This window comes from Canis aureus, chromosome 6 (assembly GCF_053574225.1).
Source record: "Canis aureus isolate CA01 chromosome 6, VMU_Caureus_v.1.0, whole genome shotgun sequence".
NCBI classification, from domain to species: domain Eukaryota; kingdom Metazoa; phylum Chordata; class Mammalia; order Carnivora; family Canidae; genus Canis; species Canis aureus.
In genome coordinates this window covers 11,454,677-11,468,842 of record NC_135616.1, presented here as the reverse complement: position 1 = coordinate 11,468,842, position 14,166 = coordinate 11,454,677, and the positions used below count along the sequence as shown (strand labels likewise).

Sequence of the window (14,166 nt, the reverse complement as noted above, 5' to 3'; positions counted from 1 at the left end):
TGTTTCTGCCTCTCTCTCTCTCTCTCTCTCTCTGTCGCTCATGAATAAATAAAATCTTTAAAAAATAAAATGTTTGTGAAATTCATCCACATTGATGTGTGTATCAGCAATTCATCCATGTTCATTGCTGTATGGTATTCTATCATAACGTATTGTATATATACCACAATTTATTCATTTTACTTTAATGAACACTTGAGTTGTGTCCTGTTTCTGTTAGAAACAATAATCCTTAGAACATTTTAATATGTTTCTCAGTGTGCATGTATAAGATCTTGTCTAATTTCTATATCTAGGGGTGTGATTGATGGGTTTGAGGGTGTGTGGACTGTTCCACATACCAGATCTGTTTTTCCAAACTGTTTTTGGAAAATCCATTCCAATCTATACTGTTTTTCCAAAGCAGTTGTACCAGTATACACTCCCAACAGCAGTATAAGAGAGTTTGTCTGCATTCACCATAAATAGTGCTTGGTTTTTTTATTACATTTTTTTAATTTAAATTCAATTTGCCTACATATAGTATAACACCTAGTGCTCATCCCATCAAGTGCTCTCCTCAGTGCCTGTCACCCAGTTACCCCATCCTCCCCCCCAAATAGTGCTTATTGTTAGAATTTAAAATTTTTGTCAAACTGGTAGTAAGTAATGGAATCTCCATCTTAGATATTAATTAGGTATTAATTTGCATCTCCATGATATTAATGAGGTCGAGCATATTTTTATTGACCATTTGAGTTTCCTCTTTCGTGAAGTGCAGATTCTAATCTTTTGTCCATTCTTCTGTTGGATTGTCTTTTTCTTATTAATTTGTTAAATTCTTTTTTTTTCAGATTTATTTATTTATTTATGAGAGACACACAGAGAGAGGCAGAGACATAGGCAGAGGGAGAAGCAAGCTCCCTGTGGGGAGCCTGATGTGGGACTAGATCCGTAGACCTGGGATCATGACCTGAGCCAAAGCCAGACGCTCAATCACTGAGCCACCCAGGTGCCCCATATCCCTTCTTTATGTTGGAAACATATGAGATATATGTTGCAAACATGTGAGAGGACTTGGAGGTACCCAGGGGAGCTTCAGAGAACAGGTAAAGACTCCAGGGTTGTACAGGTGAAGTTCTGCAGACATGGAGAAAATTCAACACAGAGGGAACAGTTTATGCAAAGATTATATTTGTTTAAGGACCTCCAATCAACATAACTTGGAAAAGGTAAAAAGGAGAAATAACCACTTGCCCTTCCCAGGCAAATTAGATTTACTTCTGGATTTAACATTGTTCGTTTTAATGGGGATGAAACAGATTTGTGTGTTTCTCTAGTTTGGGCTTTCACTCTGCTCATCTCTGATAAAATACAACATATTTTTGAGCAAGGGGGAGGCAGGAAATTAAAGGAAACCATCCTCTAAAAAAATTTTTTTCTTGTCCAGATTTGCTCCCTTACAATTTTTGTATTACCCTGAAGAAGTATTTAAAACTCCAACCTAATGGGATTACTTGACTATTCATAATGAATCTATCCTTCAGAGGACATAATTTATTTGTATTTCCCTGGGTATCATTTAGGATCAGCAGTTCAAAGCCTGAGGTGGATTTTCCTCTTATTTGTTATCTCTACAGTTGACAGATCTTTCTGGCTAAGCAGGGATTTGGCAATGTTGGGTTCTTAATTCCAGCTTTTTAAAAGGAAAACTAATTCTGAGGTGACATATGTTTGAAACCTCATTTGGCCCCTTATTACCTCATTCATTAGAGGAAGAAGCACTCTGGCTGGAGATCACATGCTGTGGCCCAGTGAGAGGGTGACTCTTATTTTGTTCCCTGACTGACCGGGTCTCAGAGCGGGGTGGAGAAGGCCTGAAAATAGTCATTTCTTGGCTGTGTTGGTCAGGCGGGAGGGCCTCTCTAACATGGGTCCATTACAAAGAGAAACAAGGTCTCTGGAGGTTGGCCTCATCAGTTACCGTGGATATGATGTGAACAGAGTTGGTTAAGGCCCAAGAAAAACTTTAGAGAGGTTTAGATTTATTTGAGTCATTTACATTTGTTAAAAGATAAAACCGAAGTGTACTCTTCTAAGTTTGAGTTTTCAATTTGTTTTCAAGTTAGCATCCCCAGATCCCAGTTCTCTCTCCAATTTAATCCCACTTTCCTCCCTGTGTATAAACCATGTGTGAACTCGGTCAGCTGTCTTATAAAAGTCAGATGTCTGTCTGCTTTCTCTCACTGATTCAATGAATATTATTAAATAAAATGTTATGTGCCAGACACTGTGCCAAGGATAGGGATAAAATATAAGATGAATTAGAAACATTTTTTTTTAATTCAGCAAACATATTCAAACTAATCGATGATGTTGGAAGTCAGAATCAGTGTGACTTTTAGGAAGGATTAATGATTGGAAGGAACCATGAGGGGCCCTGGGGTGCTGGTCATGTTTTGCTTCATGATCTGGGTTCTGGTTACATGGCTGTGTTCACTTCATGAAAATTCATTGAGTCACTTAGGCACTTTTTTATAAGAATGCTATACTTTTGGGCACCTGGGGAGCTTAGTGGGTTAAGGATCTGCCTTTGGCTCAGGTCATGATCCCAGGGTCCTGGGATCCAGCCCCGCATCAGGCTCCTGGCTCAGTGTGCAGCCTACTTCTCCCTCTCCTTCTGCTCCTCCCCCTGCTTGCTCTCTCTCCCGTTCTCGCTCTCTCAAATAAATAAAATCTTTTAAAAAAAGGGAGAGAAAGAGAGAGAGAATGCTATACTTTGGTAAAATTCACAGGAGAAAACCATAATCTACAAATACTTATTTTTAAAAATCCTTTATGAAATTGGAATCCCTAGTACTAAAAGGGAAGATTCTTTTTGGGTTGAAACACATTGGAACTGAGTTCTGATAGTTTTTTTTTTTTTTTTTCTAATGTTCTTCCTATTTTCCCCAGGAATCCTGGCACCACTCTGCCCTCAAACAGTCCTTTGGAAAGCATAACCTCAGAATACTCAGGGAATAAAATATTTTTGTTTATGTATTTTTAAAAGTTAGGGGGAAACATGTAAGGGCATAATAGAAAACCAAGGCACTTTCCTGCTTGATCCCTCAACATTCTCTAAATATGAAACCCTTGTTTTACCTATATTTTGCATTAATCAAAAGATATTAGTAACTTTTATCTGCCCATGGCTTATTATTTATGTTGTTTTAGATTTTTTAACCAATGAATGTTCCAAGATGTCAATAGGACCTAGAAAGAGAGCTGCATTTAAGCAGGCCCTTCCCTGCTCTGCACTACTTAAAAATGCTATGACCAAGCCAGAGCATTTTTTTGGTATTTGTATTTTTATTATTTTATTTTTTTAGATTTTTAATTTAAATTCAATTTGCCAGGCAGCCCAGGTGGCTCAGTGGTTTAGCATCGCCTTCAGTCCAGGGCCTGATCCTGGAGACCCAGAATCGAGTCCCACGTCGGGCTCCCTGCATGGAGCCTGCTTCTCCCTCTGCCTGTGTCTCTGCCTCTCTCTCTCTCTCTCTCTCTGTGTGTGTATGTGTCTCATGAATAAATAAAATCTTAAAAAAAAATTCAATTTGCCAACATACAGTATAACACCCAGTGCTCATCCCATCAAGTGCCTTCCTGAATGCCCATCTCCCAGTTACCCCATCCCCCCATCCACCTCCCCTTCCACAACCCTTTGTCTGTTTCCCAGTTAGGAATCTCATGGTTTGTCTTCCTCTCCAATTTTCCCCCACTCATTTTCCCTCCTTTCCCATATAATCTTTCACTATTTCTTATATTCCCTGTATGAGTGAAACCATACGATGATTGTCCTTCTCCGACTTATTTCACTCAGCATAATACCCCCCAGTTCCATCTACATCGAAGCAAATGGTGGTTATTTGTCCTTTCTGATGCAAGCCAGAGTGTTTAAATAGAATGGAGCACCACAGTGTTCTTACTTAGCTCCTGAGGATGAGTTTAAGAATGATTAAGTCTGAGAAGACAGAGCCAAAGAAAGCTCATGCAAATGTCCACCTTCATCAACCAACTAAACAACCAAGTTTTCAGTGCTTAATCAAGTTTTTTTTTTAATAATATAAAACTACAAAAAGTTTCCAAAATGCACATGAGGCAGTAACAGAAGAATTTGATCCAAGTAAGGTTTTTACTTTAGTTTTGACTTTTGAACACCAATTCTTTCTCATTTTTTGATTTTATTATTTGCATTGACATTTACTAATGTTTTAGTCTCTATAAAGGCTAAACAAAATGTGGCTTTCAGTTCATTTTAGGCCTCTGAGAGTGATCACATAATTTATTGTCCAAACCCAGGCACTTTTGAAGATGAAAAGAGACACTAAAAATCATTAATAGTGTTAACTGATCCACAACAGGACTGGCCTGGGCAAATCAGGACATCTGGTCTCTCTACCTATTGTTATAGATAAGGGAAAAAAGAGAACCAGAATCGTTTTGTTTTGTTTTGTTTTGTTTTCTCTACCAGCCTACACTGTGCCCATTCCTCCTGTTGAGGGCTCCTCAATGCCACCTGGCCTCTCTGCCTCACCTACCCCTTGGCTATGTCTAAGACCACATACCTTAGTCTGGCTACTCTACCAGCTGGATGCATTAGAAACATACCAGGTATAAGGTCACATTAATTGCCCCTTCCTTGCAAGCAATCACATTCATTTTTGATATCATATCAGATTTAAAGCAAAACAAAAACTGTAACTCTTCGCTTAAACCCATACTTTTCCATAGACTTTCCTAATTAACATCCAACTTTTCTGATTGCCTCAGCTCTATTTCTTCATCATCACGTAGCTACACATTTTTTACTATGTTATATTCTATTTACTGACTGTAACTTTATGTTAAATCATTTCAGTCAATTAAGATGAGAAAGAACTAAATCTGTTTTGCTCTGGCTCCCACATTGCCTAGTTCAGTGTTCAATATGCAGAACTCGCCCAATTTGCTTACTGACAAAACAAACCTTTTGATGGCTACAAAATTTCAAGAACTTTCCCTTATCCTCCCAAATGTAACATTTTCTGACTGTTCCTGGACTTACGCTGAAATATAGTTCATCCTCATTATTCATAGATTCTGTATTTGTAAGTTTGCCGACTTGCTAAATTTATTTTTAAGTCCAAAAGCAATACTTGTAGCATTTTCATGGTCATTTGTGGACTTGTGCAGAGTGGCAAAAAACTTCCCTGCCCGATGTGCATGTTCCCAGATGACATCCAGCAAAACAATGCTCTGCTTTCTTGTTTTCCTTCTCATACTGCAAGTGTCCTTTTCTTTCCTTTTTTTCTTTTTAAAGATTTTATTTGTTTATTCATGAGAGACACAGAGCGAGAGAGGCAGAGACATGGGCAAAGGGAGACGTAGGCTCCATGCAGGGAGCCCGATGTGGGACTCAATCCCGGGCCTCCAGGATCACAACCTGGGCCAAAGGCGGCACTAAACCCCTGAGCCACCTGGGCTGCCCCAAGTGTCCTTTTCATGGTAAATTTAGTGCCATACTTTTTTTTTTTTTTTTTTTGCATTTTTGTGCTTTTTGTTGGTGGTTTTGCTATTTAAAATGGCCCTCAAGCATAGTGCTGAAGTGCTAGTAGTGTTCCTGAGCACAGAAGGCTGTCCTGTGCCTTATGGAGAAAATATATGTTAGTTAAGCTTTGTTCAGGCATGAGTTACAGTAATGTTGGCCATGACTTCAATGTTATTTATGAAATACAGTATCTTTAAATAGAAAACACACATATGTACTGATTGGTTGACAAAAACATCGTGACTGGAGGCCTGTAGGAACCTAACCCTGTATTTCCCCCTAGGAGCAATTGCTCAGTATTTGTTAATTCAGTGTTGGCAGCAACTTTATGGGATATGCTGCATCAAATAATGAGAATTAACCGTACTTAAATACTTATAACATTGTTTAGGACTGCATATAACCTGAAATACTAGAATTAATTTGTTCATGAATACTATTTGAATGAGTATAGATTGAAATTGTGCTAAAATTTAATAATGTATTTTATAATCATCAAACACATTCTGCCTATTTAAAACATGTTGATTCCAGAATAATCAACTCTTATTCCATAAATAAATGATGAACTACAGCATAGTTTGATGTGGCTCATATATAAGACATTACTGCCTAAGCTATTATAGCTGTCTTGGAAAGAGATCTAATTCTAAGAGCCTATTTTTGTCAGTTATTTCTTATGAAGAAAAAAATGTGTTCAAAACCACACCATAAGTGTGACAGCAATAAATTCTCAAACATATTATTTGGCTATAGGAAGCATTCTTAGAACGAAGAAACATCTGAAAAAAATTAAGAGATATGGAATTAGAAACTAATTTTATCTTTTTGAGGAAAAAGATATTCACAATTGAGTTGCCTGCTGATCCTGAGTTTATTTTTGTAGTTATTGATCCTTCCAAAGTTCTCACTGAATAAATTTATTTGCAACGCAGAAGATGAACTCTCCTGAACAATAAACTGAGCTATATGTTTTCCCCTGGAGGGCAATAAAAAAGAGAACTGGGATGGAAGTCAAGAGCCCAGTATTCCATTTCTGACTATCCCATTTAGAGTCATTCTGAATGAGTCATGCATGTGCTTTCATGACAGCCATTTCTTTATATTTCTTACTTAGAAAGGAGAACTGTAGTAGATGCTCAGCTGCCCATGCCAGTTGGCACAAAAAAAAAAAAAAAAAAAAAAAAAGAATGACAAAGCTCAATAACCTGATTGCAAATCTGTTGCAGTGCTAAAGTGGTAACAGTAACAATTGTGAATATTTATCCTCCACTTGCCAGGCACTCCTCAGTTTGCCTGGCACTGTGCTAGGCAGTTTATGTGTGGTAACCAAATAATCCTCCCAATAGCCACACGAGGCATTCCCATTTTCAGAGCAGAAAATGGAGGATAGAGAAGCCCACTGACTTATCTGAGTTCATTCTACTAATAGATGAGGGTACCCAACTCCATTGCATGAGGTCTTGACCACTGCTTGTTTTCATGTGTGATTTCAGGCATGATTTTAACAGTTTGGAAGTTCTCATGTGATGGTTTAAATGTAAGTCATACCCCGCTGACCAATATAGGGAAATTTGTTCCTGCTGTCTCTCAAGAAAGATGATTAAAATAATGGCCGTAATCCTTAGTAATGTCATTGAATTAATCAATTGATAAATAAGATCAGTTCTGGGTTCAGAAGATAGAGATTTTGAATCTTTATCTTTGTACAGCAAATGGACTATTCGCAAATAAGTATATTAAGAAAAAATTGAAGAGAGTGATTGTCCTTTGTTCTGTTTGGCTCTATTTGAGCAAAGCCTTTGACAAGACAGGAAAGCAGCTGTTTGTAAATTTTGAAGTCTAGGGACTCACTGACTTCATTCTGAGGGTGCCTATATCTAAAGTAGCCGAATGAAATTGTATCAATCAAACCTTAGCATTCCAAAACAGACTAAGCTAGATGGTACAGTTGTGTGTTTTTTTTTTTTTTCCTCAGAGATATTTCTGTCTTTCTTTCCCTACCAGGCTGCATTTCTTTTTAATGAAGTGCATCTTATCACTAACTTATGAATGCATAGTAAGACATTTTCTCAGGGTTCATTATGTTAGGAATGCTTTGCAATCAAAATATTCAAGATATCCAGTCTACAAGGACTTCCTCCCCCATGATTAGATAAGCAACACAAAGAAGTAGTAAAGACATCTAAAAGTACACCTAGACATGGGGGGGGCACTTTTTTTGAGTTCTAGAGAGCAAAACAAGACATGTGAAGGATGGGACACTCACGCTAGTCTTATGACTCTTGACCACATACATCCTAGATTCAAATCAGTTCATCTTGATCAAACATCATGTGCTCAGATGGCTGAATATAAGGATGGGAGGAAAATACCCCACTGCTGCCTCTGTAATGATCACTCACTCTCTCCCACCAGGTAACTGAAGGGGAGCCTGGGGGAACTGGAGGCCTAGCAGGTTCACTGCTTCATGAGATGTGCCCCCCAAGTACAGAGCCTGATGGGCATTTTTATCACGATCAACAGTGAGGAAATGAGTTTTAGGAAGTAGGTCTAACTTTGCATTTTTGTTTTAGCTAAGTTGGTCACACAGTTGAGAGTAGACGTTACTATGAGGCACTTTGATTTTAAAACAGGAGAAATGCCTTCAGATTGTGATTAGAAACTGACAGTTTTCAAGTGGTTGTTTAAAGTAGTTGGCGGCTTATAAAGAATTCACATTTACAGAATTCTGCCAATGGTACCTCCATTATTCCTTACGGCTGGGGCCACATGACCTGCCCAACCAGTCTCTTTCCTAATGTGCTTAAGCTCCCTATCCTCGGGAATCTTCCCTCTGCTTTGGGAGAGGGTTTTCTGGTTCCCAAGTTTGATGTGTCTCTTCCCATGGCTTGAGGAGAGAAAGGGAAGGGGGTCCCTTGGGATCTTGGCCTTAAGTCTTCCTGAGAGCTGAAAATCTTCTTCCATCTTCCCAGAGCAGCCCCACACCAGGTACACCTGGACATGTGCCTAGAGAAACACATGTGACAAATATTGTCTCATGGCATTGACTGTACATCAGAAATTTTCTACCCTTCACTACACAGGAATGCCTAGAAGCTCTGTGAACACAGAGCCCACCCAGGTCAGTTTTGGCTCACTTGTGAATTCTCGGTATTTTCACACAATGCCTAGCCTATAACAGATGCTCAGAATAAAATTTATCTACTGATAAGTGCCATTTTATAGCTGATTAAATAAAGAGGTCACGTGATGTGATGAGCAATGGGTATTATATGCAACTGATGAATTACTGAAAACTGCATCTGAAACTAATGATGTACTATATGTTGGCTAATTGAATTTAAATTTAAAAATATAGTATTGTGGTCATCTCAATGGAAAGTTAGTCCTCAAACTCTTGGACTAGAATACAGCTTCCTAACATAACTCCAACGGATAAAGTAGATTTGACCTCATCAGTTCAACTCACTCTCAAGTTTGAGAATAACCTGTACTGAAGAGCCATTGTGGTTGTTAGCTGCTGGGTGTAGACATGCATCATTTGTGTTTCCTTTTTTTTTTTTTTTTTTTCCCCCTTCTGTCACTTCCCTTCATTTCTGTGCTTGGTTTCTTCCCTACCACAGTTCATGAACAAAAACGGTGTTAGGGTGGGGACGGTAAGAAATTCACGAAGACACAGATTGGGCTATGCAAGACCACTTTTTATCCCTTTCTGTGATTTCCCCCTGTGGATGTATCTTCTGAAGGCTGGGATGACTCCAGCCCTTTATGTGCATGATCTTCCATAAGAGAGTTCATGGAAGGATTATTTCCTTACATGGCATAATTTTCTGCTTGGCTCTTGTGAGGTTTCTACTTAGGGTATATCCTTTCTTCTGTTTGCAAATCAAAATGCCCAACAACATCATCAAACCACATTAGAAATAAAATGGACCAATGGCTTCATTTGGTGAAAGAGCAAATGTTTACTGTCCTTGTAACAATCCACAGCCAGCAGCAACCTGTTCATTCACAGATGCTGTAGTTTCTGCAGTCTGCAAACAACCTCGCTGCAACGTTCATTAGATAAAGCAGGTTGGTTCAAATAACAGCCCCAGCGTACACCCCTTTGGCAGGGATTTTATGTAACATTCTTCTCTATGGGGTTGTCTGATCCCCAAAAGAAATTGGTAGAGATTAGTGTAACTCAAGAAGAGTCAGAAAATACGCAAGCAAGTGAAAAGACAAACGTCCAGCAGGCTTTGAACTGTTGGGAGCAAATGCGACGGTCGTGGCGACTTTGATGTTGACAGGAAAAGTTCAGGGTGGGACATGAGAAGCGGAGGCTGTGAGATTATCTTTCAGAATTTAGTGTGGCATTCACTGGAGCCTGCTGCGGTGCTCGGGCAGCTCTGGTGCGGGGAGGGGACCCCGAGGCCCTGCACCTTGACTTGGACACTGAAGCGGACGCTGCGGCCCGGGGAGCGGAGGGGACCCGCCTTCACTTCCCCCGAATCTCCTAAGCCCAAGCGCGGCAGAGGAGGAAACCCGAGCCGATCCCCTCCCAGGGCTGATCCAGATGTCCCTCGTTCCCCCCGGGGAGCCGGCACCCGGCACCGCAGACCCGCCGACGGCGGCCGCATCCCCAGGGGCCGGGGCGCGCCGGGGGAAGGTGGGAGGCGGAGCTGCCCTGCTTCTGGGAAGACACCAAAGGAATGAGTAATTGGACATTCTGTAACTTGGACCCTTCTCCTAAACTCTTTCGCCCTTTCGCCCCAAGCCCCCTGCCGAGAGGCCCGGGACACCGGAGACCGGGGGCCGCGGTGGAGGAAGAGTCACGTTTCGGAGAGGGAAGTGAAATAAAGAGGGCGGCACCCGGGGGGACCTGTGCGTCACTGAGGGACCGCGGAGAGGCGCGGGCGCACGGGTGGGAAAGGAGCAGCGGGAGCGAGAAGCCGGGCGGCGGCTCCTCCACGCGGCCGAGCGGCCCCCGCCTTCCCCGGCCGCGCCCCGTGCGCCCGCAGCCTCGCGGCTCCAGCCTCCGCGCTCGGGATCCGGCCGGCGGGGCGCCCGGCGCGCGCGGAATGTGGCCGCGGACACGGCTCCGGCACCGCGCGCCCCGGCGCTGGGCGCTGGCGCTGGCGCTGCTGGCCCTGGGCGGCGCAGGGCTGTGCCTCGCCGGCCCGCAGCCCGCGCAGCCAGTGCAGCCCGCGAGGCCCGTGCAGCCCGCGAGGCCGGGCGCCAGGAACAAGTAAGTGCGCGGCCCTCTCCCCGCAGCCGCCCCGGGCCCTGGGCCCCGCCGACCCTCCCCGACCCGCAGCCCGGCCCGCCGCGACTCCCGGCCGAAGGCGACGAGCTGCAGCGGGGACCCCGTGGGCTGCCCCGACGGCAGCTCCTCCCGGGGGGGGGGGGGGGGCGTGCGCTCCGCGGCCCGCGAGAGGCGTCCCGGGTGGTGTCGCCCGCCCTGGAGCCGCGGGGCGCCGGGAGTGTCGGGCAGAGCAGGGCGGCCAGACGCAGACTCCGGGAATCGCTGAAGCCCCCGGGACCGCCGGCGCTGCTCCTCCGCGTCTTTCGTCGGCTCCAGGCGCACGGGCCCCAGAGGCGCAGCCGCGCACCCCGGGAGGGCTGCTTTGTGGCGCTCCCGCCTGCGCAGAGCCTGCGGCTTCCTGACCCCCGCCTCCCCCAGCCTCATTGCTCTCGGGGTTCACCCTGTGCTTCTCGCTCGCTCTCCTTCACCCCAGGAACTGGTGCGCCTACATCGTGAACAAGAACGTGAGCTGCTCCGTGCTGGAGGGAAGTGAGAGTTTCATTCAGGCTCAGTACAACTGTGCCTGGAACCAGATGCCCTGCCCGTCCGCGCTGGTGTAAGTGCCGGGGCCGGGGCCGGGGCTGGGGGGCGGGCGGGGTGCGCACCGGGGCGCGGGCGGTGGGTGGCGTCGGAGCCTGGGGCTCTTCCAGAGCCGGAGAAAACCGAGAAGTCGGAGCGCCGAGCGGGGTCCCAGGCGCGGGAGCGGCCCCGAGCGAGCAGGGGGATGCGCACGACTCGCGAGCCTGTGGCCGCCGGGGCAGAGGAGGGGTGAGCAAAGCCCCCACCCCCACCTCTTTTTTTTTTTTTCTTTCAATTTTATTACTAACATAAGGCAGCTGGACCTAATTAGATCCACATTGTGTGTTCTGGGGCACAGAGAAGATTCCAAAATGTATACCGCTAAGAACGTTGAAATGTAGGATTAGTCGAGAGGTTTGTTCTAGCCCGTGTCTTAACACAGGCGAGTTTCGTCCAAATGTCCCCATAAAACGCACCTCTTCCTCTGTTGTGGCTCTCTAAACTCAAGTCCCAGCAATAACTTGCTTTAAAGTGAGAACCGCCCCCCCCCCTTTTTTTCTTCTTCTTCTTCTTTTTTTTTTTTCATGTTTGATTTGGGGATTCAGCTAAGAGAAAATGGTCATCGTTTTGATGAAAAGTAATCATCTTTTTTGCTTATAAAGATTTCACTATCTATAAAAAAAAAAAAACAGGAAGCAATGCCTTAGAATACAAATTCCCTTAAATACATCACACACATCCAATTGTCTTCTGGCAAGCCTTTGTGTTTTTGTGTAAGTCGGTTATCAGAGGATGAGCGATGTGAATCAATGGCTGTTGGGAACACATGTGATGGTTGAAATTAATTGTTTTCCCCTAAGAATAAGTTGTTTGTTTTAGGGCACAGTTGTCAGTACAGCAAAGAATAGCCAGTAGGCGGATCTGTCTTTGGCAAAGCAAAGGGACAGACTGAAACTGTACTCCAGGAAACTTTTTTCCAGAAGGCAGTACATGAGCCTTCAGGCTTGTGGGGTGGACATGGTCTCTGGATCTTTCTACATGGGGTGTTATGGGGACTGCAAACAGGGAAGAGATAATTCCTGTTAGGCCAACAACAACAACAACCTAGAAGAGACCCTCACTTTCAAATATACAGAGAAACAGGCAGAAATGGAATCCCTGACTCACCGAACTGGGTTTGTCAGAGGACTGCAGTACTGTCATAATGCCTATCTCTGCTTGGTCATTTGGCCAGCAGTCAGTGAAATAAGAACCAAGTAAGATTTTTACATTGTGGTAGAGACACAAAGTATTCAACACAATTTGAATGGATTTATTTAAACTTAGAATTATTATTCAGAAACATTTCACTTATTTTACTTAACTACATTTTGTGGTTTGTTATACCCTTAATACTTACTTGTGGCAACTCAGATACATGAATTTTTTCACTTGGAGAGGTAATGCTTTTCATTTAAAAGATGTTTTTTCAGGCGCCTGGGTGGCTCAGTCTGTTAAGCATCTGCCTTTGGCTCAGGTCATGATCCTGGGGACCTGGGATGGAGCCCCACATTGGGCTCCCTGCTCAGCAGGAAATCTGCTTCTCCCTCTGCTCCTCCCCTGCTCATTCTCTCTCACACACACATGCTTTCTCTCTCAAGTAAATAAAATCATAAGAAAAATAAAAGATGTTTTTTCCTTTGAATTTTCTGTAATTATTTTAGTGCTTGCAAAATTAAGTGATGATTTAATTGTTGTATTTGACCAAAACTCAGTGAAATAGATTCTTTGTCGTCATTGGGGAGCAAATCACCTCCAGATCAGCAGGTTAATGAAAGGCAATTGGAGCATATTTTTGCCACCCTGTGGGAAGGACAACAAAAATTGCTATAAGAAACGACAGATGTTTTTATTGTTTTGTTAAATAAAACCAAAACAAGTGACCTGGGTGTTTTTCTTCAATAGTAGTCACTTAAAGAGTTCAAGTGTGTTTTTACATTTTAGATACTGCATTGTAGGTGTGAAATTCTAAAAATAAGAACAGGCTTTTAGCTAATCAAGCTGAAAATGTTGAAATAGTTAATTCAGTAAAGAGGAATGGCTTACCTTATTTTTCAGCTAGTAAGTGTTTCCTAAATTTTGATGATTGGTGGGTGATGGAAATCAAAGCCTCTTTACACTTAAAGAGAATGAATGGCTGTTTACCATGGAATTTCCCAGTTGTGTTTCTGATGAATCCAGAAACCCTAGAAACTTCTCTCAATTCATGGTCGTTGTAAGGTGAGGTCTTCATTATTGGATCTTAGAACCTGAGACATGTGGAAGCGAGAATCCTTTGGAAACTCATCCTGCAGTTACTGAGGGATACTTTCCAAGTGGTAGAAGTGTAGGGCTGGCGTGGCGGTTGGCTGAGATGTTGGAGCTAGAATGCAGTTTGGCAGCTGGTGCCAGCTGAGTGCCTGGGAGTAGCAGGTGTGTGCCAGCAAGGCCTGAGAGAGTTGGGCCGGGTAGAGTTTCTAGGGATGGTGGAGGGAAAGGAGGAAGAGGAGCCAGGAAGGGAGAGAGCAAAGCCGACTTTGGAGGAGGAAACTTCATCTTAGGGATCTCAGGGTCTGGAGAGGTCTGGAGGCTGAGGAGTCCATTGAGGCCAGTGGCTTTAGCTAGCTGGAAGAATTTACTTCTGCAGAAAGGACAGTTTCAGGTCAATGTGGGCAGGCATTGCAACTTGTATGAGATTAGGGGAGTAAGTTGAGAAGAAACTCAGTTAACACAGGCATCAAATATGTTTCAAAGGCTTTGCTGGAAAAAGGGAGTTGATGGTAGCCAAGCA

The 14,166-nt window shown here is 43.4% G+C and overlaps 1 protein-coding gene across 1 annotated transcript in view; it reads left to right on the top strand.

Annotated features, from left to right (window-relative positions):
• The first annotated feature begins 10,245 nt into the window (after window positions 1-10,245).
• Window positions 10,246-14,166, top strand: part of EMILIN2 (elastin microfibril interfacer 2) — a 59,725-nt gene continuing 55,804 nt past the window's right edge. The window contains exons 1-2 of the mRNA XM_077899745.1: window positions 10,246-10,781; window positions 11,272-11,394. Of these exons, the coding sequence (XP_077755871.1) occupies window positions 10,246-10,781; window positions 11,272-11,394 (659 nt within the window). The remainder of the gene's footprint in view (window positions 10,782-11,271; window positions 11,395-14,166) is intronic.